Here is a 27,222-nt window from a genome sequence, read left to right on the forward strand (position 1 = left end):
ACACCGCACAGCATATTCAATCCAATATGGTAGTGTTTACTGCAATGTGCGGCACTTTACCATAGCTCCAAAGGTGCCACCGATATTGCGGGAAAACTGGTTGCGCAGGTTTAATACCGCAACAGCTGCTGGCTGAAAATCATGTGGGAAGGATTGAGCTACTGTTAAGTGCACAAAACCTGAAGAACCGAAATGAGCCGGCTATCCGACAGTAACTAATTAAATTAAGTCTTATTTACGTTACGTATTCTATGGATACAAGTACACACAGCAGTCTTAATTACTGATGGCTTTAGTTACCCGCAGCTAAAACTTTTAGCTGAATATTCACTATTTATTCAACGCTGTCGCAAGGTTTTGGATGAATGTGCGTAATAAATTGTTCAAACTGGAAGAAATCATCATTTTGCAATTGTTATTTTTGAATAATGAACAGACATTTCTAGAGAGGCAGGCATTTCATTGATTGTTCTGGCGGATTAACCTGGAGCGATAAAATGAAACGCTCATTACTATCCTCGCAATCAGTACGAGTATACAATAACACCACTACATTATATGGTGACCGCTGTTTGATAACCGAAAAAGGAAAAATAAAGAACCAGGCTAGCGGTTGCCGCTTGCCGGTTAAACATTCACAAGAAAACGCTCTGATAAGTAATAAAAAGTGCGCTCATTATTGTTAATGACGCTGATCCACACAGGCTAGTCGGTTCATTTAATCCGGTTAGCAACCGTTGACCACACGAAACGCAAAGGCGATGCCGCTTTTCGTGGTACTTATACTGTAGCGGCTCCACCAAGTTATACCACAGAGTTTGTGCACGCGAAAACTGCACATACGCAGCGAAACGAAACAGTTCCAGCTGACTCCATCCTTTGTACCTCAGAAGACATTCTCAGGAATATCATCGTTCGGATATCTTTGCAAATTAAATTGTAGAACTTTTAGACTTTTTAGAACTTTTCCTTGCTGTTATATCTTTGGTTTTGCCGTCGCAAAAACATCTCTTCAATATCAGTTGACGTTTTCACCGCTTCCGATGAACAGTTGCAGGCTTGGACACTTGGCTGAAGGAAATGTAAAAATATGTTTCGAATTGTTTTCGTGCAGTTCTGAAACTGATGATAAACTACAAAGGAAACCCAAGCGGAAGTGACCACTGAGACGATAAGAAACGTAGCACCCAAACTGCAGAATAGCGATCCGATACCCTCGAATCTCGATGGATCGTTTAACGTACGCTGGAGGCTCAGCTCTATAGATACCGAATGCTTTAATACCGTTTCTTCGAAGTTTAAGCGGAAATCACGGACAATCAACGCCCATGTCTCAAGGTCACAGGATCACTTTCGAGGACACTGCACTGATCTGTGTGCTATATGTGCCAGTCTAATGTGTTATATGTGCCAGTACAGTGTTCCAGCGGACACGAGTGTTAGATGTATACGAAGGAAGTGAACAGCGAGCCAGTCAATAAATCGATAACGATCAAATGATGGATGTGCCAGTGTTTTTGCCTGTAGCCCACATGATGCGGATTAGCAGTGTTGTCGGCCCTGTAAATTCCCTCTTCACGACACTGCACGCCTACTCCATCAGTTATTCTCCCTTCTGTGAGAACCGCGCATCGAAGCGTTAAAAACGTAATCTTGCACTTCGTAACCGGTAACAAAAATGTTTATGGAACAATCACATTTATTTACAGTGTTTAATTCACTACAAAAAGATACCAAAAGAGTCCAAAAAATTTTCATCTGACTATCTAAGATACGGTGTAAAAAAGCAGTTACATAGATGTACGATAGTGTTAAAGCCTTTACTGTTCACGAACAGCAACTTACTTTGTTTACATGTATTGAAGAAAACTTTTCATGTGTAACAGCAGCATTTCCTGTTTGCTCCGTGGAGCGTAACGCTCTGTACGGTTTCCCGCTGCGCTCCCTGCCCTGCACATGCAATCCAAACTAGGCACCATTTAAGCCTGTTAGCCGCAATTGATGTTCCATCTCCACAGGAAACAAGCGCCCTCGCTAATCTCTCGTTAACACGCATATGTACCGGCACTCCCGTTTACTTCTGTTTACGGTCCAAGTCTGCAACTCTGCAGTGGTTCAGGCGCCTATACCATCCTTTTTGTTACCGTACAATGTACTTCTACAGTATATACAATTCATATAATTATATCTGTCGATATTTGCTTAACTTAATCTGATTTACATTCAACTTAAACCCAGAATTTATTTAAGGCACTCACTCGTAAAATGCATCACGTATTTAACAGCAAACATTCGTATTATTAACAGCTGTCTTTGTGTAAGTAGATGTATTGTACAATTTAGGTGATGTAAGAAGACCTTGTTTTCAGTTAAACTTAATTAACCGTATAGATTTTATTTGATCACATCCAATATAACTGACAAACACACACAAAAAGATATAACAAAAAATAACGGTCGATTGTACATTACAAACGTTATACCAGCTACCCATGCGAGGATACGTGATACGTTTCAAATCGGTTTGAAGCAAGATTTTTATATAAATCGGAACTTGGGTTTCATAATTTGAATTATGGCGTTGTCCGCACAGTTTTACCAGGTATGGTAAGTATATGAATGACGAATGGGAACAAAAAAAGGAAAACCGTACAGATAATTACGAGAACCGTCAACCATTATGAAGCAAACAAACACTTTTGTACATGCACATCGACCCGAAATGCGTGGACGTACACGTTTTTTTATGGAAGATGACATTAAAATGCTTTAGTTTGTCTATAAAAGGGCGCTTTCAACAGCACATTGCACTGTACGGTGTACACAACTTATTTCCGGAACAATTGAAGTTAACCTGAAAAAATATATCGATATCTCAACAAACTTCCGGATTGAACATTGTACTCGTAACTCTGTTATTAATTTTATTTCCGCCTGGTCAGTTTCGGAACATATTATTTACTGAACACGCACAGGTGTAAATGATTGCACAATTTTTGCATTTGTAAGTAAATTGATTAATGTTTTATAAATCTGTACACAAATTTCATTAAATGTTTTTATACCAAATAATTCCAATTATTTATACAACTGGATATATCTATATAATTATTTAATAAGTTATTATTTATATAATTCTCAATATGAAACGGTTAAATATCAAGACTTTATAATGTAATGTACAGATAATTTATTTTCTACGGCTGTTCCGTGAGGTATCATGTCAGCGGTGATATCGGATTTCCATCTGTCCAAAAGACACTTAATGGGTTTGAATAGCCTGGCAGGAGCGAATTCCCGACGGGGTTCCCACTGATTAATTCGCTCTCCTCGCATCAGTCGCTGAGCCAGCAGAAATGCGCCAGCCGTACCGCGATCATGTTACGTAAGCGCCGGTCTAAACACACGTACAAATGCATCCATCCATTCGCGTACCACCACCGAGAACAATATCGCGACGTATGACTATCATCGGCGCCAGGGTAAACAGCATGCATAGCACAGCTGTGTGCAGAAAAACCGGTTGGTGCCGGGTCCGCGTGTTAACCATCAGCGTTTATCTTCCGCTCGGTGTACGTGTATGTGTTTTAACACTTTATCAGACTTGGCTGGTGCGCGCTATTAATCAGTCACGCCGGTTACGAAGGATTTCGATGTAGCAGTATTTCCGCATTTAATTTCTCGTGAAAAATAGCGATTGTGTTTTTTGACGGACGTTGACAAGAGACAGTGCCGCGGGTGATTTTATGCAATAATTTCCTATTGTTCCTGGGACATATTTTGGCGGCTTGGTTGGAAGGTTGCCCGTTGGAACGCGCGACGTACCTGAAATGTATCGATCAAAATTTCGACAGGAGATGCGCACAATGTGGAAATTATGATGATTTAACGAGAGCGATAATTCCTTCTGCTATGTATCCAAAGGCTTATCACCAGCGACTGATAAGATATGCACAAACTACATTTCACGAAGCGCCCGTTTTATCATTGACCGAAGAAGTCTGCGTGCGCGTTTAACATATTACTTTTTCGAAGAAATTTCCCGCAGAAAAAAAATACCTTTTGCATAAATTAATCGATCGAGCGGCGATTAAATAACATTGTCGGTACTGGTAATTAACCATGGCCGCTTTAATTCTCGTGGCTGCGGTGCTGGTGCTCGTTGCGGTGTATCTGCGCGACTACATCCGGTTGACGGTGCTGCGCGCCCTGGGTCGGCTGCCACCGGGGCCGCCGGCCTGGCCGATCGTCGGCACCCTGGGCATCGATGACGAGGCGCCCTGGGAGACTATGACGCGCTGGAGTCAGCAGTACGGGCCGCTCTTCACCTTCTTCCTCGGACCGCAGATGCAGCTGGTCATCGGGGATGCGGAGTTGACGCGGACGGTCCTAAAGGATGCCCGCTTCGAGGGACGGCCGGTGACTAATCTGTCGCGGGTGTTCAAAAATAACGGTATGCACCATATCCGATTTTTAAAACTTTTTCTAGGTTTTCTTCATTCCTGAGTGTCTGTTTCTGATGTAATGACGCAAAAAAAAGACTAGCGAAAATGGTGTAGTTATAATTAGCCGTCAAGAAATACCAACAATTAATACCGAAGAATTCCTTTAAGTTTAAGAAAGAGGTAAAATACAGTACATAATTGCTTACGATTAGATAGTGCATTATAACGTAACTTTTAATTGAGTGTAAATGAAACAAGTTTTCTTAATTACCGGTCTGGGGATTGCTCCATTTCTGCTGACAAAGTAACTACATTACTCTAAATTTAACGTTGTGTTTATTCATATTTCGTATTAGATTTTTCTACAACATACAAGCAAAGGATATTACATGTTTTGTATTCGCCAATGCCAATGTCAAAACGCCGGCAGAATTTTCTGCCGACCGAATTTTTGTGTGGTCAAAATGCCGGCCGAATTTTCTGCCGGCAGAATTTTTGTGGGGTCAAAACGCCGGCCGAATTTCCGGTGGTCAAATTGCCGGCAGAATTTTTTCAACATTTTCAACTAAAAGTAAAAATTCTAAAAAATATTACCTGCCTCGAGGCATACTTGGCACGCGGTGTATAACAAAGATCTGGATCTTACAGTTACATAAGGATCTTTATCGGCACGCTTTTAGTGCTGTTGCATTGACAGCGTGCATAGAAACTCCCGGGAGACCGGGAGAGAAAGCAAAAGCCGCACAAAAGAGACAAACAAGGTGTTCAATAATGCCACAGCGGCAATAACACCGAAGTGTGATCTAGTCTGATTCCTTTTGGAACGTACCTGAGATGAGCCAGAACTTCTGAGTCTAGACTGGCACAGCTGACTCTCGTGAAGGAATTTCTACGCGCAGTTGATACGTAACGTTTCTACGTAACGTTGATTTTGCAACATTTATGTCTTTTTTGTTTTACTTGTTGTTTTGTTAGTTTGTCAGGTATATGATTAGATGATTGGTTTCTGAAAGCGCATTGGATACTCCTTTAATTTTGCTTATTTGTCGGACGATGGAACATGTATGGGTACAGGTAGAAGCTTCTCCTGAAACGAATACAGTACATAATATGTTAACCCTTTACTTTATGCGAGGATCGCTTTAAGTTGGTTTTCTACCTATTTTGTGGCACTTTGTTTGTCTTTTTTGCGCGGCCTCTTGATTCTCTTTTCCGAGTTTTTATACACGCTGTCAAAGCAACACTAAAATCGTGCCGATAAAGAAACTTGTATAATTGCATAAGTGTAGATTCCCAAACCTTTGTTATACACCGCGTGCCAAGTATGCCGCGAGGCAGGTAATATTTTTTAGTATTTTTACTTATAATTGAAAATGTTGAAAAAATTCTGCCGGCGTTTTGACCCTACAAAAATTCTGCCGGCAGGAAATTCGGTCGGCATTTTGACCACACAAAAATTCGGTCGGCAGAAAATTCTGCCGGCGTTTTGACATTGGCCATCTCTTTGGACATACCTGTTATTCATCATCTGATACTATTAAACTTGTCTGTACTGAAAAATATCTTCTGGGATTTTTAGTGTTGCATATTGTCCGTAGCCTTCGGTCGTAAATGTCAAATTATTGACACCTGAGTATATACACCTGTACGTACTGTGCAGTCGTATACAGTTTATGAAAACCGCAGGACTTTTCTTATGCTTTATAGCTTTATAGTTGATTGTACATGCTTTAATTATTTACTTAAACATTGCTCTTTACAAATCAATAAAATAAAAGTTGACAAGTGATTGCGTATGTCAGTATGTGTACCCTGTCATAATAATAACATGTAAAATAACATATATATGCATGGTATGTGCGTATAGAGTCCGTTGTATCTTTCACAAAAGCTTTGTGACACAGCTACAAATGGATTTTACATGGGAACTGTCTGAACAAACTAGAGCCCCAAACAGTAACAAATTTTTGTACGGCTACGTACGGTTTTCGCGTACGGCTCCTACGGCTACGGTACGGTTACGGCAGAAATAACGGGATTGACCGTACGGTATACCGTATACGGCAGTACCGTATACGGCAAGCCCATTGTAAAACCGTGTTTTTGGCTTACGGTTACGTACGGCACTTCCGTTACAGTACCAATTTTCACTACGGTTACGTACTGTTGTGCCGTACAGTATGCCGTATACGGCAGTACAGTATACTGTTTGGGGGCTCTAGAACAAACATAGAAAGACCTATAACCATTAAGCACATTGGTTTTTAGAAAATTATTGTGCGTGGTTTTTAAATAAGAAGCGCAGTGAAATGCAGTTCAGCCGTTCAGTTATGGTGTATAAAGCGTACATGTGTGCAAGGGCCAATTCAGCGATGTACCGTACCCTCGAATTTTCAAATTGCTTCCACAGCTACGTATGCACAGATATTCACTACATAATGATGTAAAACTTAATACAATGCATTGTACAATACATGGCCGTTTATTGTTTCACACGATTTTTTTAAGCGTCCGGTTATTTGAGTATCCCGAGTTAATTGTAATGACGAAATTCTTATTGCTGCAGCACTGGCATTCAGTGAAGGCACAAAATGGAAGGATACGAGAAGATTCGAGATCATGGCGCTCAAGGATTTCGGCAGAGGTACGTACAAATTAATTGTATTATTTTATTGTTTTGTACAGCTGTTGTACCATACCGGCGACCATCTTTTGAATTGGACTGTAACATAATGACAAATACCGAGATTTTCATTATCGTAAGCTGTGTTACTACGAAGTGCTATTGTTTTTGTCAAATCACTGTAATTTGATATAATTAGCAAAATGCAGCATATTAAAAAGAAACAAATTGCAGCCACCGGCGAAAATCTGCTGGAGCGTTACATTCAGGAAGCCAGCGAGCAGCTGATCCGCACCTTCCAGGCGACCGGTGGCGCCCCTTCCAGACGTGGGATGCCATGCAAGCCTGTGTGGCCAACTGCATCGCCTCGGCGCTGTGCGGTCACGTGCTGAAATCGGACGATCCTCGCTTCGCGCGCATCACCGAGAATGTTACCGTCCTCCTGGGTAACGCCACCACTCCAACCAATCTCCTGAACGTGCTGCCGTGGTTGTGCTTCGTCCCACCGTACAGTCATCAGCAAGCGCTATTAGAGGAGCGGATGGGCGAGACTCTGGGATTTATTCGGGATGTTGTTGAGGAGCATCGGCGGACGTTTGATGAGGAGAATGTGCGGGATTTCATTGATGCGTATCTGAAGGAGCAGCGGAAGCCGGGGTCGAATCACAATAGCTTTACGGATGAGCAGTTAGTGTACATGGGTGTGGAGATGTATGCCGGTAAGAAAAGTATACTTAAATGATACAGTGTAATTATGTACGAGAACTACTCGCAGAGACCTTCAAGTGGCCACCTATGTTAAGTCAATGGGCGACATACCTTCAAGTGGCCAGGCATCAGTTATTTGGCCCCAGAACCGATTTTCTTCCGGTTTTTTGGTACAGCATGTTCATCTCAACTGGCTCTTTACAGTGTACTTGAAAATTTTAAAATCGGTTGAACCGTTTTTTAGTTATTTACGTTGTAAAAAACCAGTGACGAAACGCTTAAGCCACGCCACGAGAGCCACTACACTACGCCAGCTTTTTTCACTTATCAACCACGCATGTGCGGGTGCAGCAAGCACTCAAATAAAAATATATACAATTTATTGGGCAAAAGCCATCAATACAACAGAAAGTGCATACGCAGAATACTACGCAAAATGATTTACATTTAAACATTAAAAAAAACAACCAAAATCGTTAGCGCTATCAGTCATTTTAGAACGCATACTCAAAGTGCCCAAAACAGCAGCAGCATTTCCTTTTACAACAGCCAGGCTAAATCTCTGCTTTAAAAATGCTGTAGAACGGGGCTCCCCTGTGGCGTCGCGAATCTTTCTGCCAACGAAACGAATAAGCTCCGCAAATGCCGGACCAAAGGATCCAAATGTCTCGACCGCCAGGGGATAAAGAAGATATCCCATTTCTTCCACAAACCCGTACTTACGACGTTACTTACGACGACGACGTACTTACGACTTACGACGTTAAAATAAAAATTAAGCACACCTGCAAATAAAAATTCACAGGTTAACGGGATGTAACTGTTTACAACATGCCAATTTTATTGACAACTTTGAGAATTTGTTGTGCGCCTTTGGTTGGTCTGTTCTCGAAGTGCAAAGATTCATTAGAAACCTTATAAATTGCACTTTTTAACATATAAGTTTTTAAAATGAAGCCTAAAAGTGCAAACGGGATATAAAATATTATGTTGTATGTGCCCCAAAAAAACTACGCTGAAGCACCCAATGGGGCAACTTCAAGTTTGCTGTTTCTAAATATAACGTATAATTTTTTACATATTGGATTTATTTGGAAAAATCTTGTGTAAAAAAATAGTAAAGATATAAATTTTAAACATGAAACTAATTCCCTAACTGAGAAAACCACTGAGCGTTGGAATTCGAATGACTCAATTCCAAAACCAAAAAACCCAGTATGTAAAATAATTTTGTCTTTCCAACGGTACCAAGAACAGCCAATTCCATTGCGGCAATGGATTACAAGGCGCGTAGAACTGTCCAAACTTTAATTCTAGTAAATATGGGTTTTTGTTTTTCGAAAATGGTCCTCTGCATCGGCGCAGAAAAGTAAACATACCACCACGCTACCTGCAGGCTGCATATAGCGTTCATCAAATCGCAGTCTGCGCGCGGTAGCAGCGCAACGCAGACACGCAGCCCGCGTGCGGTTGTTTGCGGTTCGGTTTGAGAGGAGATGGCAGTTAAGTGAATCGAACGTACTGCTGGACCCGAGCGTCGTTTTAGACCCACGGTACCTTTTGATCTTTTACACAGTTGTGCTTTTATTTGGATCTTCGATTTTCGAAAAAACATCCATTTTAAAGAGCATTTTTTTCTACCTGGGAAACTGTAGCTATTGTAACTCCTCTGAAAATGAAGGCAAAACAATTACCTCGCCTTAATAGACACCGGTTAGCAGTACGACAACAATGATTAACGCGAGGTTTCCAGTGGTTATTCATGTTGGGGTTCCATTGGTTATTCAGTCGTGCCATGACCGTGTTATAGGAGTTACCGCAAAGGGACCGAACCACTGGAAACCTCGCGTTAAAAACCTTTTCCATACTTGTATGTACTTGCCGTTTTTCCCAAATCAATTTACCGATCCCTGCTAACCGGCATACTTATTTGTCCCATAAATTTTTGTTTTCACTTACCTGATTTTTCGCATGCCCACTAATTATGGTTTTTATTGTTTTTTTTTGTTGCAAATTTTAATAATTTTTTTAAAACTTAGTTTGACCCCGGTTGCCTCTATGCTGATATCCGCTCATATAAAGTGAGTGCTTGCTGCACCCGCACATGCGTGGTTGATAAGTGAAAAAAGCTGGCGTAGTGTAGTGGCTCTCGTGGCGTGGCTTAAGCGTTTCGTCACTGGTTTTTTACAACGTAAATAACTAAAAAACGGTTCAACCGATTTTAAAATTTTCAAGTACTCTGTAAAGAGCAAGTTGAGGTGAACATGCTGTACCAAAAAACCGGAAGGAAATCGGTTCTGGGGCCAAATAACTGATGCCTGGCCACTTGAAGGTATGTCGCCCATTGACTTAACATAGGTGGCCACTTTAAGATCTGTACGGGTAGTGTAAAACAAGTGAAAATCGGTAGCCGGATAATTTACATATATTATTTTATATGCACAGGCGTGAAAACCGTTTGTGCGCACAACATCCGGCTTGGAAGTTAGGGCTGTAAGGAGTTCTAAAACGTTTAAATGCATTCACATGAGCCAGAAGTCCCATTATGACCGATCTCCTTTAACCGTGCAGATAAATGCACGTAAGTTTAAAGATCGTTTTACACCAAACCAGAGCTGCACAATTTTTTCAAATTTTAAAACGAATTTTAAAATTCATTTTTACAAGTTTTAATAAGTCGGGGAGATCGGTCCATAATGAAAAACTGTTGCGGCTAAATGCATTTGAACTTTTTGGTATTTTTCTTAAAGCCATAACTCCCGAACCTGATGTTGGGGGCAGAAACGGTTTTCCTACTTATGAATTAATCATTTGGCTACCTAATGTCATAAAACAAAGCAAAACGAGTTTGGGAGTGCGACACCGAAAGTTTTCGTGCATGTACACGAAACTGGTACCATGGACCTGGTCACTCTCCTTAAATAAGCAGTGAAACGACTTCGGTGATTTAAAACTTACTAGAGTATCTGTAGTCAGCAGACTGTCCATGCTGACTTTTTGCTGATTATAGCAGGACTTGATGGCACTCTGGCCGCCCTGCAGTGGTGGGCGTTGTTGATTGCCTCCCATCCAGAAATACAGAAGAAGAGCCAAGAAGAGATCGACGCCAATATCGGTCCGGACAAAGTTCCCAGTTGGTCGGACAGGAACGTTCTTCCGTACAACGAAGCCGTTCTAAACGAAGGTTAGGCTGTTGAACTAGTTCGCTTACTTTGCTGACGCGAAAAGTGATCACGGTTTAACTGCAGTATTACGGATTGCAACCGTTGATCCGACCGGTTTGCCCCATCGCTGCATGGAAGATGTCACCTTAAACGGCTACCTAATTCCAAAAGGTCAGAAAAGCCCTGACATTTGTATTCAGAAGCAAAAATTAGAAAAAGAATTGTCTAACTAATTCTACGAACCCCACGCAACAGTCAAACTTAAACTGGGAAAACATTTCAAGCAATACGGCAGAAGTAAAGACAAACTGACAGAAATTCGTTCTGTTTCGTTTGCAGACACGCCTTTAACCATAAATTATTATGGAATCCACTTTTCGGAACAGAATTTCCCTAATCCCTGGGAATTCCAGCCCGAGCGATTTCTGGACTCCGGTGGGAAATATGTGGCCAATCCTAACAGTTTTCCCTTTGCCACAGGTACAGTAGACTGCGCCAAAAACGTGAATCAGATGTTTGTTTTGTAACTTGTTTAAGTGAGTATGCTATCAACACTCTCTGTTTAGGTCGGCGCATGTGCAGCGGCGACACATTTGCCAAAATGATCGTCTTCATTACGATGGTGTCCATAATGCAGCGTTTTGCACTAAATTCCACGGAGAAGCGGCCATGGACGGACGTCAAAAGAATTAACGCTGTTGGTAAGAGTGCTCAGTAATCAGCAAAACCAAAACGTTTATGCAATTTATGGTACGAAATTTTGCTTGTGTAAGGTGTTCGACCGGATAAGTTCTCCGTCTCCGCCGCACCGAGATCATGATCGCCTTACTGAACACCGCCTGATACCTACAGTCAACACTCAACAGATATGCTTACCGAACGCATTTTTTGCGTTACAACAAAACGCGGAACGCAGCAAACGTTTTATATTTTGTGATACAAAATTCTAGCAGGATATTTTGTCGAACTGTTTCTTTATGCTGTAGTAGTATTTATGTTTTCTTCAACAATGATTTTTGTGCTTGTATTGCCGTTCCGTAAATGAAACATTTCGAAGAGGAGTACTCGTAAAACCGACTTAACACCAAACAGAAATATTTAAACATGCAAAAATTAGGTAGAATGAAACACGAAGCTAAATGAACGCGATCATCGTTAGATTGCAACAGTACTCTATCTATCGACCGTACAATTTCAGCAGAGTATAACCAAAAAGCAAAATGGCGGATGCAGTTCATCATGTCTTTTGCAAAAGGGCCAATGCTTGTTCGGTTTTCTTAGACAGGTTAGTGGAACAAACATTAGAGCGAAACGTTAATAATTAGGTTTCGTGAGATCATTTTTGTATTAATATTAACCTTTAACGGTGGCAGGCGCCACTGTACACAAACTCTCCCGAATCAAAGTGAATTCAGTACGCAGTGCTGATAACTTGTTTAAGAACAGCTCCCATTGACAGCGGTAACTGAATCGCCAGGTTTGGTCGAGGGATTGAACGTCATTAATATTATCGCGTATCCAGCTAACACTCCAATTACCTGCAATCGTCACGTAAAATTACTTGAACCGTTAGAATTTGCATACAGTTACTCCAGTAGTCCAGTTAATGGCAAATCTATGCCGCTATATACCCGTATAAAATAACCAAGAACCCAACAGCAGGAGAAGAAAAGTGCTGGCACCAATTTAGAAAGCTTCGCCGGTGAACATTTATTGTTCCCCTCAAGTACCGAAGCTTTTCAGTCGTTAACGAACGAGAGTCTTGCTCCAAAGATCCGCCCTGAAGTTGCTACTTTCTCGGCTGTGTAATACCTTATGTACTGTACTGTCTGTACATACAGTAACGCTATCACTTGCTGCCAGGGGCCGGTCATATTTTTTTATTGGTTCCTCTAATAATATATTTCTGCTACTTCTATATAAAATTGAAGGCACAGTAAAAGGTTTCAGTATACGGCACAAACGTTGTTTATTACAAGGTTTCAGTATACGGCATATATTGTAATAATTAAGAGGCTGTAGTCATTAGGTGATGACTCTATGGTTTGTAGTCAAACATTTCAGTAGCAGCCAATAAGGCGTTCCATATTATTACTTACACTAACAAAGTAGCTGTTGTCGAGGGGTAATGCCTCCTCGGCATAAAGTGCCACCTTTGGGTAATCTGCGGTGAATTCTGAACAGAGTTTCCGCCGCACCGGATCGTTCTTTGCTTCCGCACCGATATCTCTGATTTTGCTGATTGTATCCGTAGTCTGTGGAGAAGAATAGATTAGTTATTTAACTTATCCCCGTCAACAGTTATCCATGTCTACTGATGAGAGCACTGGCCAAGCATTGTACCTTGCACCGGTACTTAAAATACTGTACTTTAACATGTAGCTACGAAGCCTGGCTTTTTTATGCGCTAATTGACTACCTACTGTATATCCATACAGTACCTGTCTGCTGAGGCTGATCATCGACTTGGCCATGAAAATAGACCACACTAATGCCACGTAGGCGGGAGTAAGATCGGCCTGTACGAATGCTTTCAAATTGTGGGAATAATATATTCCCAAGAACTCTACCGAAAAAATGTACAACTGGCACGCGGTGACTAATGTTACATGACGGAATGCTGTGCTCATATTTTGGATGAACTGAAAGGTCACCCGGCAGACCTCCAGTTCAAACTTTAACTGAGCATTCGTTAAATGTTTTTCTGAGGTCAGTATCTCCAAAGAGCGGGAAATCACCTTTTTTGTTAACTGAATCCAGGTGAGGATTTCGGTGTATGGCAGTGCTAGGATACTGTACTGTATAACTGTAAGGATAACGGATATCGGATTAAAAATGGCGTAAGTGGATTGCACTTCCCATCCTGGCCATGGAATAAAAAGGGTGAATGTTTTATTCCCAGCAGCTCTGCTTATCGAGAATGCCAACTGGAAACCGTTTTGTCCGAGTGACTCCCCAAACAAACCACACCCGATAACCACTGCATATAGGGCGTGCCAGTTATACCATTGACGTTGGATTACCGTTCTGTCTCCCACCAGCGGATAGATTATTTGCTTCAGATATTTGGAACACTGACGGTAATGGTGACGTTGTCGAAACGTTGCAGCTGTTATCAAAGGAGCGGAGATAGAGGCCCAGTAGCGCGCGGTAATTCTTACAAAACTGAATAAGTTCCGCTCTGAAAAGGCGGCGGAATCGTGCTTGATGTCCAGCATTAGGCGGCTACCGTATGTGAAAACTATTTGGAACAGGAAAAGGAGCAGTGACCAAGCGTAAGCAAGCTTTTGTGCTGGACATTTGGGGAGCAGGAAGGGCAGACCAATAACGTATAACAATGCCTTGTACAGCTTTGGTGTCTTGATCTTCGAAATGTGTTGCAGTCCATTATTGGCCATATCTGCTCACCAAGCTTGACTTATATGACAAAAGGTCAACCCACAAAATGAAGCGAAAAATAGAACGAACGATTAAAACGAAATGTTGGCAGATACTGCACAGTGCACAGTGCAGATTCACATGAAAACTTTATCCGTTAAATTTGTCTTAAGCGTAAGAGTCTGACTGCGTCTTGCCTCGACCAGCCTTTTTGTTGCGTCAGGAATGCGCAAACCACCACGGCAGTATATGGTACCCAGTGCGCACGGCATGTATGCAGGTCAGTAATTCTCATGTTTCACGTGACAGACGTCTGATCAAGGCCAAAATATTTACATAAAAATCTCACTGACACGGGCTGGAACAGCAGCCTAGGTTCATGCTGCTCTTCCAGTCTGATGGAACACAGGAGAAGTTTTGGCGTATGCCGAGACGGCCGTCCACCTGTTTGCACATCTGGCGCCAGCACACAATCTTTGGCCTGCTGAACAAAATCGTGAAAAATGTCCATGCGCAGACAAATTAAGATAGTGTTCAACTGATATTTCATGTGCCTGTATCAATACCTGATCCCGTAATTGTCGTGGGCCAAACTGAGAACCAACTGAAATGCGATTTTCCAGTACCTTCTGCCTTTTGGCACCCTGTGACAGCGACAATTGACGAAGATGGTATTTTTGAAATTTGCAGCAAATTTAATTTAATTTAAAAGAATGTGTGCGTCCTGTAGCTGAGGATGAGCCACTCAGATTGTCAAACTTCTAAAAGAACATGCGCACCCTTGTTTTTTATTTCTGAGTCAAAACTCTGAAAACGAACAGCAAATTACAACCTATTAATATTCGCAGTATTAAATTTAGGGGCCTAGGCACCAATTTAGGGGCCTAGGCCTAGGCGCCTAGGCCGATTATAATTCCGATTCAGAACTCAACCAGTTTTACCGAGTTTCAATGGAGGTGACTAGACTCACAGAAAGCAAGTATGTACTGGCCGATTTTAAGCCAGCTCAAAGTGAAGTTTCTCAATCACTACCGAATAAAGAAATTTTCGATTTTGCAGATTGGCGAACTTTCTTAATCGCATCGATTAACAGAGCAAGCAAGAAATTTCTTCAAGAACATTTTTTAATCAGTATCGTAGTCGCTCAGAAGTCCTTATAGTGCACTATCGTGTAAATGTCGCAAAACAACTGCGCGATTTGGCACATTACAACAATAAAATTATTTTAAAGCTATTTATTCGAGGGACTATAATAGCACCTTTCAATACATGTAAGGAAATTACGGTTATTTGTATGTACTGCTTGGGTCGGATTGCATGAGCGGTGCCTTACATCAAAAAGCTTACTTTTTTGCAAATTTTTACTAGAGCCTAATCCAAACGCCGATATATAGTAATATGTTATCGTCTTACTGTCAAAACACGATAGAATTTTTTTTAAAGCAAAACTTCTTTGTAGTCGGTAACAATACCGGAATACTTTAAATTTCCGGACAGCGTTTGAATAAGTGACATTTAGCCCTTGTCCTACGAAACAGTCTGTTTTGTGTTTCCTTCTTCCGAACATTTTTGATTGGGCCGCTTTAAAAAGAAAGCTTCCGGAACACTGAGATAAGGTTGCTGACTGTGAGGTGCGCTCTCAAGTCGGCTTGTGCAAGATGCTACGGCTCATTAGTTTTATAATTACCTTTGCACAGAGAATGAGAATTCTTCGGCTGTGTGCATTACAGATACTCGTTCAGACTGTATTCTTCACATTTGTATTCTTTACATGCGCGTTTTAATGAAAGCAGTGTTTAGCGGTAGTACTACAGTAGTACAGCGGTACAGTACAGATACAGTGCGCGTACGAGTACAGAGTACAATATTAAACGACGTTTGTGGCAAAAATTACCAAAATAATAGGCCATATAACGTGATAATATTGTAGCTGTTCGTTTACACTTTCCAAAATAGTACGATGAAAAAACTCAAAATGTCAAAAGCAACAAGCTATTTGAGAATATTAGGGTGTACTGGGCAAAAATCAAGGAACAGCTTAAAATCTGAGTAATCTTTAGGGATCCGGCAAAACATCTTGTAATACAAATCCAGTGCCATGCAGAATCAGCCTTTAAATTTCGGCATATTTGATGGATCTAGAATCACAAATCTGCTTTGTACATTGGGCGGCTTGACCGGTGTGGTGGCGTTGGATGTGTTTCCCGCCGAGGTTGAGTTTTTCATGGCTTGCGACGCAATGCCTGCTGCGGTTTCGTGGTCCGCAGTGGCTGTTGCAACAGTCCACGTAATCAAAACAACGCAAGAAAAAAATACAACTGAAATTCGAGGCATTTTAATAAGCTGCGCGGCGGAACTGTAAATTTTTCAACGATCGTTGTGACCAGTAAAGCATTCGAATTCGTTGTTTAAATATTAGTCAGCGCTGCTATAATGGTACCGTGCTACCTGTTACATCACTAACGTAGCATGGTTATTTCATAACGCCATCTCGCTCTACCTGCCCGCCGGGGATTTGTTCAGCTTTCAGTTGTACTTCCTCATTGTATTCGTGCAATTTCAACATCGCTCTTGGCAGGCTTCTGGTTGATAATATACAGTGATGTACAGCAGTTAAAGGTTCAACCATTCTACTACAGTACTTGTTTCAGTTTGCCGAGCTATAAAGTAAGCGCGCATTGTCACATGACCATGGCCGCTCGGGGTATTGCTAAAGTCTGTGACTGTGACTGGGTGGGACTGTGAGTCTATGTGACTGGGACCTTATGTGAGTGTGACCGTCTGTGACTGTGCCACACTGGGCGTGGGGATGATTGGGACTGTAACCTTTTGGGAGTGGGGCTAGTGGTTGTAGCAGTTCGCCAACCAACTGACCGGGCACTTCCGGTCAAATTTTTTAACTAGCTTTTTGTGTTAAAAGGCAGTATGCAAGCTTATTCTGTAAGGCAGTGCTTCGTACGGCATTCTAGAAATTCCAAGAAAAATAGTCAAAAGTAGCATTAACTCGGCAGCGTCTGCTAGGTGAAAAAAGCACCAGTAAAGTTCGCCAATTTTTGCATAATTAGCACAATTGTTATCAACACAACAAAATATTCATTAGATAAAGCGTTTTGCTCTTTCCACACAGTATTTTAGTTTTTTGTTAAAACACACCAGAAAAAAAACATATTGCTTAAAAAACGTTGCAAAATTATCGAAAAGTTCTACGAAGTGAAACTGAATCGTATGTAATGCGAAAAAATTGAAATTTAATCAGTCGTAGCGTTGTATCCACATGATAAAGTTCCACCAGTTTGAACAAATATTTTTTTTGTGGAGAACGTTCAGAGAATTTTTGAAAACCATAGGTGAAAATTGCACCACTTGGGCATTGAAGGAGAACGGTAACGGCTGCCTGTACAGACAGAATAACCAGCTCCGCTCAATTCTTGTTATCTGGCGGCTGCCCGCTGGTCAAAGCTATGCCGATGCCAGCTGACTCGTGTAAAACTAATTAACGCAATCAAAGCAAACAATTAGTAGGGAGCAATTCTTTGATTTTATTACCCTGTTTTGCTCGCCTGTTATAGGAAACGGAGCAAACGGAGCAATATGATCTAACAAACACAGCAGACTTCAGTAAGATGCGGTGATTTTGTGTAACCAGAAACAGTTTGCTTTCAATGCCAAATCATTTGGCAGTGGTGCACGATTCAGCACTGTTTTCAGATAGCAGTTCCGTTATAATAATAATTTCGTTAAAACCTGCATATGCTGGCTTAGTGCAGTATACACTCGATGACGCGCAACGTTGCCCTTCTTATCTCCGGCAGCTCGAACAATAAATTTTGGCAACGTTGCGGGCATTTCCAACCTGTATGGAAATTAAGAACGAAAAGGTCATACTGTCCAGTTATTCAAAATTGATTTTTTGCTAACGATAGGTGGGCTACAAGTATTACGATATACCGAGTATTATATAAATAACTTTATTCGGTATGTATGTTTTACAAGAGGCAACGCGTTCACACGCCTACATATATTAGTATACAATATATCTTTTAAGTTAGTGAAGTACTTATTTTTTTCGCACATTTTAAAGCGTATGTGTAACCGTAGTCGGTACTTACTTGTTGTCAGTGAACGCCGCTTTAAGCTCCGCGATAGCTTTCTCCATGGTCGGAAGAAATTAAGCCGATGCCGGTAAACAGCAATTGTTCTTTTAAATTTTTAAAAAAATTTGAATTATGGACAGTTGTTCGGTGTAACAGGCTTATATATATAGGTAGATGTGGAAATGCGACTATGTTTTGAGTAATTTGGGACACGAAAGTTTTTCTGGCTTTGAAAGTTTTTATGATAGCAGGCCAAGCACGTCCTGCGTTGCGTAATAAACCGTGTCTGTCCGTGTATTGATTCCAATAAGTTCTGCCACATCCTCTTTGAGAAATCACGAGTGGTTGTCAGTACTACTATATTTGCTTCTTTTGTTGGACATGTGTACCTAGCTTCATTGTTCCTTGGTAATTAGGCGTAATTATGGCAGCGATGTTTTGCGGATATGTGAAATGGCGCAAACCATTCTGGTCCTGTAACATACTGACCGGCATTTAGAAAGATTTTTTTAATAATTCAGAGACGCTGCGAAACGCAAAATCTTAAACACCATAGGCTACCTGTATCAACTAGCTACTGAGTGCAAGTTGATTCAAAGGAATTACATTCCCAGGAAATGTATCGCAAGCGCTTTTTCGCTCTGTCGCGCCGGCAACCACCTTATCCAGACCGTAGGAATCGACCACCATCAATGCCCAACTGGTGAAATTTTCACCTACCGTTTAAATTTTAAACTACTGTTTGAAAAAATTTCAAAAAAATAGGTTAAGATCATCACATTTTTGTTATCTTACAGTTTCAATTTGAGCTCTAACAAAAAATTCCTTGATAGTCCGAGCACTGCCGGGTTAATGATTCTTTTATTTATCTTCAGCAGACCCCTCCTTCACTTTTTTAAATGGTTCTGAAGTTCTTTTATCTTGCACACTTGGTCAATTAAAAATACACGCTACACATGTATCACTATAAAAAATGTGTATCACTACGAGGAGGGGGTAAATATACGGGATAGACGAAAAAAACGGCAATAATAAGGGATAACCATTCACTTGTTGTGCAACACGGCCAGCCACCAAGGGAAGGCAGTCCGGAGACACGTCACAAAATGCTGCCTTCTGCAGGTGTCTCCTCCGTAGACTTCTATGTTATACTAAAACACCAGCGCCTTGCACATTTCAGAATTAAACCGTACAGTCTATATCTCAAAAGAACAAGAAAAAATTTTCAAGATTTTTGATACCAAGGAAGCCATTTTCAATGAGGAATACGACAAGTTAGAGCCAATAAGGTTTCCCATAGGCAAAGCATAGGATCTGCGTGGAACTGGAACCTAACCATTCAGCTCCTGCGCTTAGTCTGCGAGAAACTCAAATGGCTCAAACTTGTTTCAGTTTTCATAGATAACGGCTTGCTTGGTATCGAAAATCTTGTTAATTTTTTCTTGTTCTTTTCGTATATAGACTGTACGGTTTGATTCTGAAATGTGCGAGACGCTTATATTTGAGTTCAACATAGAAGTCTACGGAGAAATCGAAACCCGAGCATCAACGGCTATTCTGCGTGATGTCACTGAACTGCCTTTCATTGGTGGCTGGCCGTGTTGCACGAACCGGGCATGGTTATCCCTTGTTATTGCCGTTTTTTCCGTCTATCCCGTATATTTACCCCCTCCTCGTACACATTATTTTAGCCTATTCGGGAAAAGTTTGTGTAGCGTCCAGCGTGATCGACCACTGAGTATGCGGTATCCCTCTGCTGCGTTCTTGTGTGTCTGCCTAGTGTCTGCCACTTTAGGGCACAGAGCGGCATTATTCGTATGCGGCAAACATCAACAAACAAAAGCCTTTCAAATTCCTAGGCTGTCGCACGTAGGTGTGATCTGGTCTTGACCCTCTCGTTTTCTCTGTGAGAGAAGGATTGGAACTATGCAGGCGACTCAGAGAAGACCGGCTGAAGGAAACATCGGAAGCCAACCAGCGCACTTGTTTTCGGTTTCTTATCTTTGTCTTTCGTAATCAGCACCAAGCACCTCTCGTTCATTACGAACCTTTACGCAGCCGAGCTGATTTTTAAAGCGAAGAAACAGAAACGTGGTGTGAAAGTGGCCACCAGAGTCCCACATCAAGTGCAGCGGACATCACTTTTTGTTATCAAATTGTCGTGTTTGGCAAGTCCGGGAGATGTGTTATCGGACAGCAACGGTCGATGGGAGCAAAGCAATGGGAAGACCATTCATTTCTACCGATGGAGCGGATCGGATGTATATACATCGGTTAGTAAAAAAAAACATGAACAGGCAGTGCGCTACGCTTCCTAGAATACTTTAGGCAGAATAATTATTTTTGCAAGCCTTAAAGTTAAAATTGGTGTGCAAAAGGTGGTACTAGCAGCCAAAGGTGGCATGAGCAGACTTCACCAATAAATTATAACGCTTCATCGTAAACCATCCCTCTATCCCATGCGGATTTCAAAAGGTCATCCGTGAACCTAGCCGCTTAATGCTTAAAACATTATATTTTAGAACGAAGCGGAGGGAACGGAGTTTCGCCGTTTCACCTATACAAACTTCAGTGAACCGACCTTCAAACGCGTGACTGTGTTTTGTCGCGAGCTGGGATTTGCTGTCCTACAATATTACTTTTCCGATAAAGAAGACAAATCGTTCGCCATTACCAGCCACGGAAAAGAGCGAACCGGAAAACCTTATGAACGAATGTATGAATCCACGAAAGAAAAGATTAAAAAGGGTTGTGGTAAGCAAATTGTTTAACTTTATTGTATACTAACGTTATTATATTATTTATATTTGATATATTAGCTATGACTACAGAATTTTTAAAATGCTAGGCAACATCACAAAATTTTCTATATTTAATTAGAAAGTGGAAAAGACGCTTCGACTATTCGCGCTGACATTTTGGAGGAAGTCGGTCCAATTGAGAATCTAGCTTCGACTGCCCAAATTCCGTCTCACAAATCGATTTACAACTTCAAAGCAGCCCAAAAACCGACCAAAGACGAGGAGTTAAACGCGGTTATTCTGGCCTGTATGGATAATCACGGCAAAAGTTCTGCGTTCGTACGCGAAGTGGTTATTGCACCGGATCTCATTGTGATGCTGGCTCTAGACACGCAGCTAGACGACCTAGTGCGGTTCGCACCAGCTGCAGGAATTTCTGTGGATACTACATTTAATGTGGGCGAATACTACGTTACCACCGTCGTGACGCGCCACCTGATGTTGCGCAACCGTACAACTCGGGTCAGTTCTGTCATAATTGGTGTCACCTTTATCCACAAGAGAAAGACGGGAGAAGCGTATCAGCGGATGGCCGCTATGCTTTTAAATGTCAGGCCCCAGCTTACCAAGGCAAAGTTTCTTGGAACCGACGGCGATAAAGTAAGCGAATGTTTAAGTAGAAGGTTTTTATGCTTGCAGTATATTATTTACAAGTACATATATTTTTACGTGTGCTTACATTGAACGTGGGTTGCATATATGTAAGTATTACACGTAATATTCCCAATGAAAAATTAAGAAACAGATTTGAGTGCAAATTGCCAGTGGTCGTAGTAAACTATTGTAATTTCATCCCCGACATTCAGTAGCATTACTTGCCAAATATACTAGGGAAGTGCACCGCTTCTGGCTAGCACTATTAGACCGAAACGAAGCCGGAAACTGAGATTTGTTCAAAAATACTTAGGTTATTATTATGTGGTTTTAATACGCAATAGCCATCAAAATTTAAACATTAAAACATTGATGTTATTAATTTTTATGTTGATTAATGTTGACAAATACGTAATGTTTATGTTGATTAAGTATTTATTTCGAATTAAATACAGTATTAGGAAATAGCTATTCTCACCACCCTGACACCACCTTTGTAATGTCACCGCTTTTCCCCCCGTTGAGGCTATTCGCACATGGCCGAGGGCGAGTGTTAAGGCATTTTCGTTGTGACTTCGATCTTCGAGAATTTTTGTACTTCATCGTTTGTTTGGACTGGCGGAAGTCACAACCACACCTACAGAAAGATCCTGTCTTGTTCTCTTTGTTAACCTCCATGTTTACCCTACCGTTTTTCGCTTGTATACCTTTTTTTTTGCTTTTTAAAAAGGAATTTAAGAACTGGTATGGTCAGTAAAGCCAACAAAAACGTGACCTTCACGCTTCTTAGTATTGAATTTACCCTTATTATTATTCTTCACGTGACCTTATTATTGATTATTAATCTATGAAATACCCCTGTACGTATCTACAGTATAACAAAAACTCATGATAATACCCAAAATATTACGTTCTGGATATTCAGCGGTTTAGTGCGAGACCGACAACCAAAAAAGCGCCGTATTGCTGTTCTTATAGGTCTTACTGAATGTTTTATATAACACTCACATTCATACAACAGAGACGATAATTTTTAAATACAATTATTTAATTTTTATTTGTATTTGTTTTATTTTAATTTTATAATTTTTTGTGACCGACGGATAAATTTGTGCGTGACCGACGGACAGACAAAATTCCAGTTTCCTTGAACATAGAGGACCTTCGCTTCGCTTCGGTCGATAAGCATTGTACCGCCGAAAGCAGGAGGCTACCTTGTAATTTAACAACATTTGAGCAAATTTTTGCGGGCACTTTATGGCGCATTCCAGACAATTTTTTCAACTGTACCACATATTCTTTGTATCATCCACGCAATTGACAACATCAGTCGAAAAGCGGAAGACTTTAAAATGTCGAATGTCAAGGACCAGGTGCTCGCGCTTGTTTTTGGGCGTGTTGTCGGAGACCAAAGAGTACCGGGGTATATTGACTGCGAAACACCGGAAGATTACGAAAAAGCTGGAGAGCAGCTACGCTTAACGTTGGGAGCAATGCATGCTAACGGGCCCAAGCTGGCAGAATACTTTTTCAAAAGCAAAGCACCCTTATTTCAGGAACGTTATTCGGTAAGGCGACGAACTACTCAATCAAACGTTTACTGACCACTTCACTCGTAAAATAGTATCGATAGTAATTCGTTTTGCACTGCTTGTTTACTCATACTTTTTAACCGCAAAAATACTGCTTAATATTTCAGTTTTTATAGCATATTATTTTTATTAAGCTATATTATTATTAATAAAGCTGCATGTTATACTTGCCAGGCTGCAGCACGTAAAGCGGCAAATGTCGGCGCCGGATATTACAACCAGAACGCCGTTGAAAGTGCGAACAAAAGAATTAAGAAAGGGTTTAACAGCTTGAGGGGCATTAATCGTTTTGTGAAAGATATGGAAATCTTTGCGAAAAAAGATCTTCAAGAGTTCGAATATGCCACAATTAAATCCGGTTTGTACGAAATAATTCCTGCGTACAAGCACTTGGAAGCGGACTTCAAAGAATTACTCCCAACATCCGAATTTCAAAAGCGGGCTTTTAAGAAGGGTATTCACCGTGAACCATTCAGCATCGAGAAGGCTGACAGCCAACCGGAAAACGGAGACGAAGCGCCAGATCGCTTGACATGGTCAGTGATAAACACGATCTTGTTACATTATTTCGCTTCTGTAAGCGTAGTGGTTTATGGTACTTAATTATTTGGTCCATGCTGCGTGCACGGGTGTTTGCACGGGATTTAGATACGTGCACTGAGTTCGGACACGGGTGACCTTTTTGGGTCCGCACGGGTGTAGACGGATTTTTTTAATTTTTTTATGATTTTCGCCTTTTGATCGTAACGTTTATAGTTTCCCAACGGCCATCAAGTACTTTTGCATCAGACCTTGCTTACAAGTTCCAGGTGCATCCCGAAACCGCTAGCCATGAGTATACTACAGAAATTCCCACGTGGCTCAGGTGGCTGTGTTACATAGAAATGGCTCCATTACATAAATTCTTGTTGAAAATATTAGAGAAATTCTCACGCCTTCTATTCTTTTTACTATGACTTGCAAGTGCTTCACGGTAATGTTAAATGCAAAGCATTGGCGGATTATATAGTAGAGCAATTATAATTTCGCAGTTTTTCAAGTACTTTACTGTATTTTTGTTGAAAAATTATGGGTCAAGTGAGTAAGATTTCATTTTAATTAAGTAAAAAAAATTTAAATTAAAATACAAGGTTTAAATTTAGAAATTTAAATAATTTACCCGTGCACGAAGCCAAATCCCGTGCAGAATTCCCGTGCCCACAGCCAGCACCTACTGTACTACAACTAAACCACTATTATAACCACATGAGTAAACCCCTATTATACTATTATACTATTACCACTCGTAACTAAATCTGCTTATTAACACATAACATAATAACTACTAATCTTGCAGCCATCCGCACGGCGAAGCAGTCGGGCAGATCAAAACGTTTAGTCGTGACCTTTTGGCATCTATGCTTGAAAAAGCCGATGTGTTACTGCAAAAACCCAATCCCATAGTCCTAGCACCTGGCAGCAATGGAAACCGATTTCTCGTGTGCGGTCATAAACCCGGGCAGTTGCTAACAGTGACGCTGGACGGAAACCTGAACCGAATCGAGTGCGACAAAACCTGCAGCCACTATGTAACATTTGGTATTTGCCCAGACATATTTGCTGTGGCCATTCATACGCAATCCTTAGACACGTTAGTTACCTGGGCGAATTCGAACGATGTGCGATTTGGAAATCGGTTCGGCTTACATCGTGCGATTGACCTCAGTGCTCCAGCTGATGCAGGGAAAAAACTCCATGGCACCGGTATTCGCAAAGGTGCGAAGCTCCGAAGGCCACCACCAGTCAGCCTACTGTCAATTCAACCGCTTGCCGATGACTCGTCCTTTGCAAGCACTAGCTCTACTGCTTGCCGTAAGCGCAGAGTTGAACTGACTACAGTTGATGAGGAAGGTGTGGAAGAGCAAGGTGGGATTTGTAATTACATATATGTGTGGCAAGAGACAAATACAACGTATTATTTTACAAGATAGATATACAATTTCGTACCAAATATAAGCAACCATTAACTAAAATTTATCGTTATTGTTTGTGTCTAGCTTACAGGCATAAATTAAATAACTGATTTGTTATAACAAAGCTTTTACAATAACTAACCTTGCTGCTCTGTACCCACATAATGTAAACCGTACAATTTCAGAGGCTCTTCCTGTTGACCGAGAGTCGTTTAAAAAGAAATCCATGGAAAAGATTTGGGATTTCGTGTTGGTTCGTAATTTGGCTGACAAACCGAAGCCACAACCGGGCGAATATGAATTATGGCTGCTAGAGGATTGCAGTTCTCAAACAACCAAGTGCAGCGGATGTCGAAGGAACTTTCGCAAACAGCCCCACATTAAACCTGATTCACCAAATGATTTGATGTTTGTGTCAGTGGGCACTAGAATATACCCCCGCAACGGTGTTCAACGACAGGGAAAGCCGTCAAACGTCTACTGCCATGCTAATAATGGGTGCATTGTTGCAGCAACTAACAGCGTGAACACGCCCGCTTTGAAATCTGCAACTTTCGTAATCTCGGCAGAAACGAAGGAAAAGTTGGATGAAAAGCACAAGCAAGCAATTTTTGCGATTTTTTAATATTTTTCATTAACGGTTAGCTTCTTATTTCCGTAAGGTTCGATATTACGCCAGTATTCCTTTGTTATTGATCCAGTTGCAGGTATTTTTTGGTTTTTTGCCTCGCTTAAATTTTCTTCGTTACGTTATCTTAAAAAACATGTATTTTCAAAATCTGTTGATGAGAATTAATATTGCTGAACACCAGTTCTGAATGGTTACTGCACTGTTTTTTTTTGGCAGTTTTTCCCTGCGCAGTACCCTGTTCCAGTGTACTAGCGGTTCGGTTTGCCTAGATAGCGGTCATGGTTCGTGTAGCAGTTATGGTTTCTGTTATTTTGGTTTTGAATTTTATTATACTCTGTATGTTATAAGGAAATTAAATATTCTCTTCGACGAATGCCATCCTTTGGGATTTCTAGAAAGCCTTACGAAGTACTGCCTTACAGAATAAGCTTGCAAGTACTGCCTTTTAACACAAAAAGCTAGTTAAAAAATTTGACCGGAAGTGCCCGGTCAGTTGGTTGGCGAACTGCTACAACCACTAGCCCCACTCCCAAAAGGTCACAGTCCCAATCATTCCCACGCCCAGTGTGGCACAGTCACAGACGGTCACACTCACATAAGGTCCCAGTCACATAGACTCACAGTCCCACCCAGTCCCACCCAGTCACAGTCACAGACTTTAGCAATACCCGGCTGCTCGCTGCAGCTCACGTAGTGTGGTGAGCAACTGTTCCAGATGTAAACAGCAACAGAGCAGCTGAGGAGGCAGTTGAGCAACATCGAAGCTTGCCAAAATATAATATCAACGGAACGTTTGTAAATTATTTATGCATTTTATGTGTTTAAATGTTTATGAGTTTAAAAATTTTTTTCACACAAACGAAAGGAAACTACGCGTAATCAGCTTGACAGAAGACAAATGCTGCGTTCTGGGTACAGTATCTTTACTATCGTGTGTTAACTTAAAGGACTGACTGGCTGCAGAGAATAGTTTGTATAAGTCTCAAGAAACTGATGATATTACTAAGCCTGATGCGGAGAATGTGCGGGATTTCATTCATTCATCCACCTTTTGATGGCCATAAATTGTACCTAATACTAGTACCGTAAAAGACGTTAAATTTATTTGTCCACCTAAAGAAAGCGTCATGCAACACTATACTAACAGTCACCCAAAATAAAAGTATTACGATTTGGATGCCTTAGAACTCCGCGCTGAAAGACCATACATACAGATATACTGCTTGTTAATTATAATTTA

At 41.1% G+C, this 27,222-nt stretch overlaps 1 protein-coding gene and 1 pseudogene across 1 annotated transcript; both read left to right on the top strand.

The window, feature by feature from the left end:
- Positions 1-3,548: 3,548 nt before the first annotated feature.
- LOC129592888 (cytochrome P450 2C31-like) lies at positions 3,549-12,007 on the top strand (annotated as a pseudogene).
- Positions 12,008-21,368: 9,361 nt separating this feature from the next.
- LOC129592919 (uncharacterized) lies at positions 21,369-24,228 on the top strand. Its single transcript, XM_055489074.1, has 3 exons — positions 21,369-21,813; positions 23,574-23,935; positions 24,156-24,228. Exons 1-3 carry the CDS (start codon positions 21,463-21,465, stop codon positions 24,226-24,228), a joined length of 786 nt encoding a protein of 261 aa, XP_055345049.1. The 5' UTR covers positions 21,369-21,462.
- Positions 24,229-27,222: the final 2,994 nt, after the last annotated feature.

Source organism: Paramacrobiotus metropolitanus, unplaced genomic scaffold, assembly GCF_019649055.1.
Source record: "Paramacrobiotus metropolitanus isolate TYO unplaced genomic scaffold, Prichtersi_v1.0 Parri_scaffold0000057, whole genome shotgun sequence".
Lineage (NCBI taxonomy): Eukaryota > Metazoa > Tardigrada > Eutardigrada > Parachela > Macrobiotidae > Paramacrobiotus > Paramacrobiotus metropolitanus.

Coding starts and splice junctions, on each gene's coding strand:
- LOC129592919 (XM_055489074.1), top strand. CDS start 21,463: ATGGATAATCACGGCAAAAGTTCTGCGTTCGTACGCGAAGTGGTTATT. Junction 21,814..23,573: donor TTGGAACCGACGGCGATAAA/GTAAGCGAATGT, acceptor TATACTTGCCAG/GCTGCAGCACGTAAAGCGGC. Junction 23,936..24,155: donor GCGCCAGATCGCTTGACATG/GTCAGTGATAAA, acceptor TAACGTTTATAG/TTTCCCAACGGCCATCAAGT.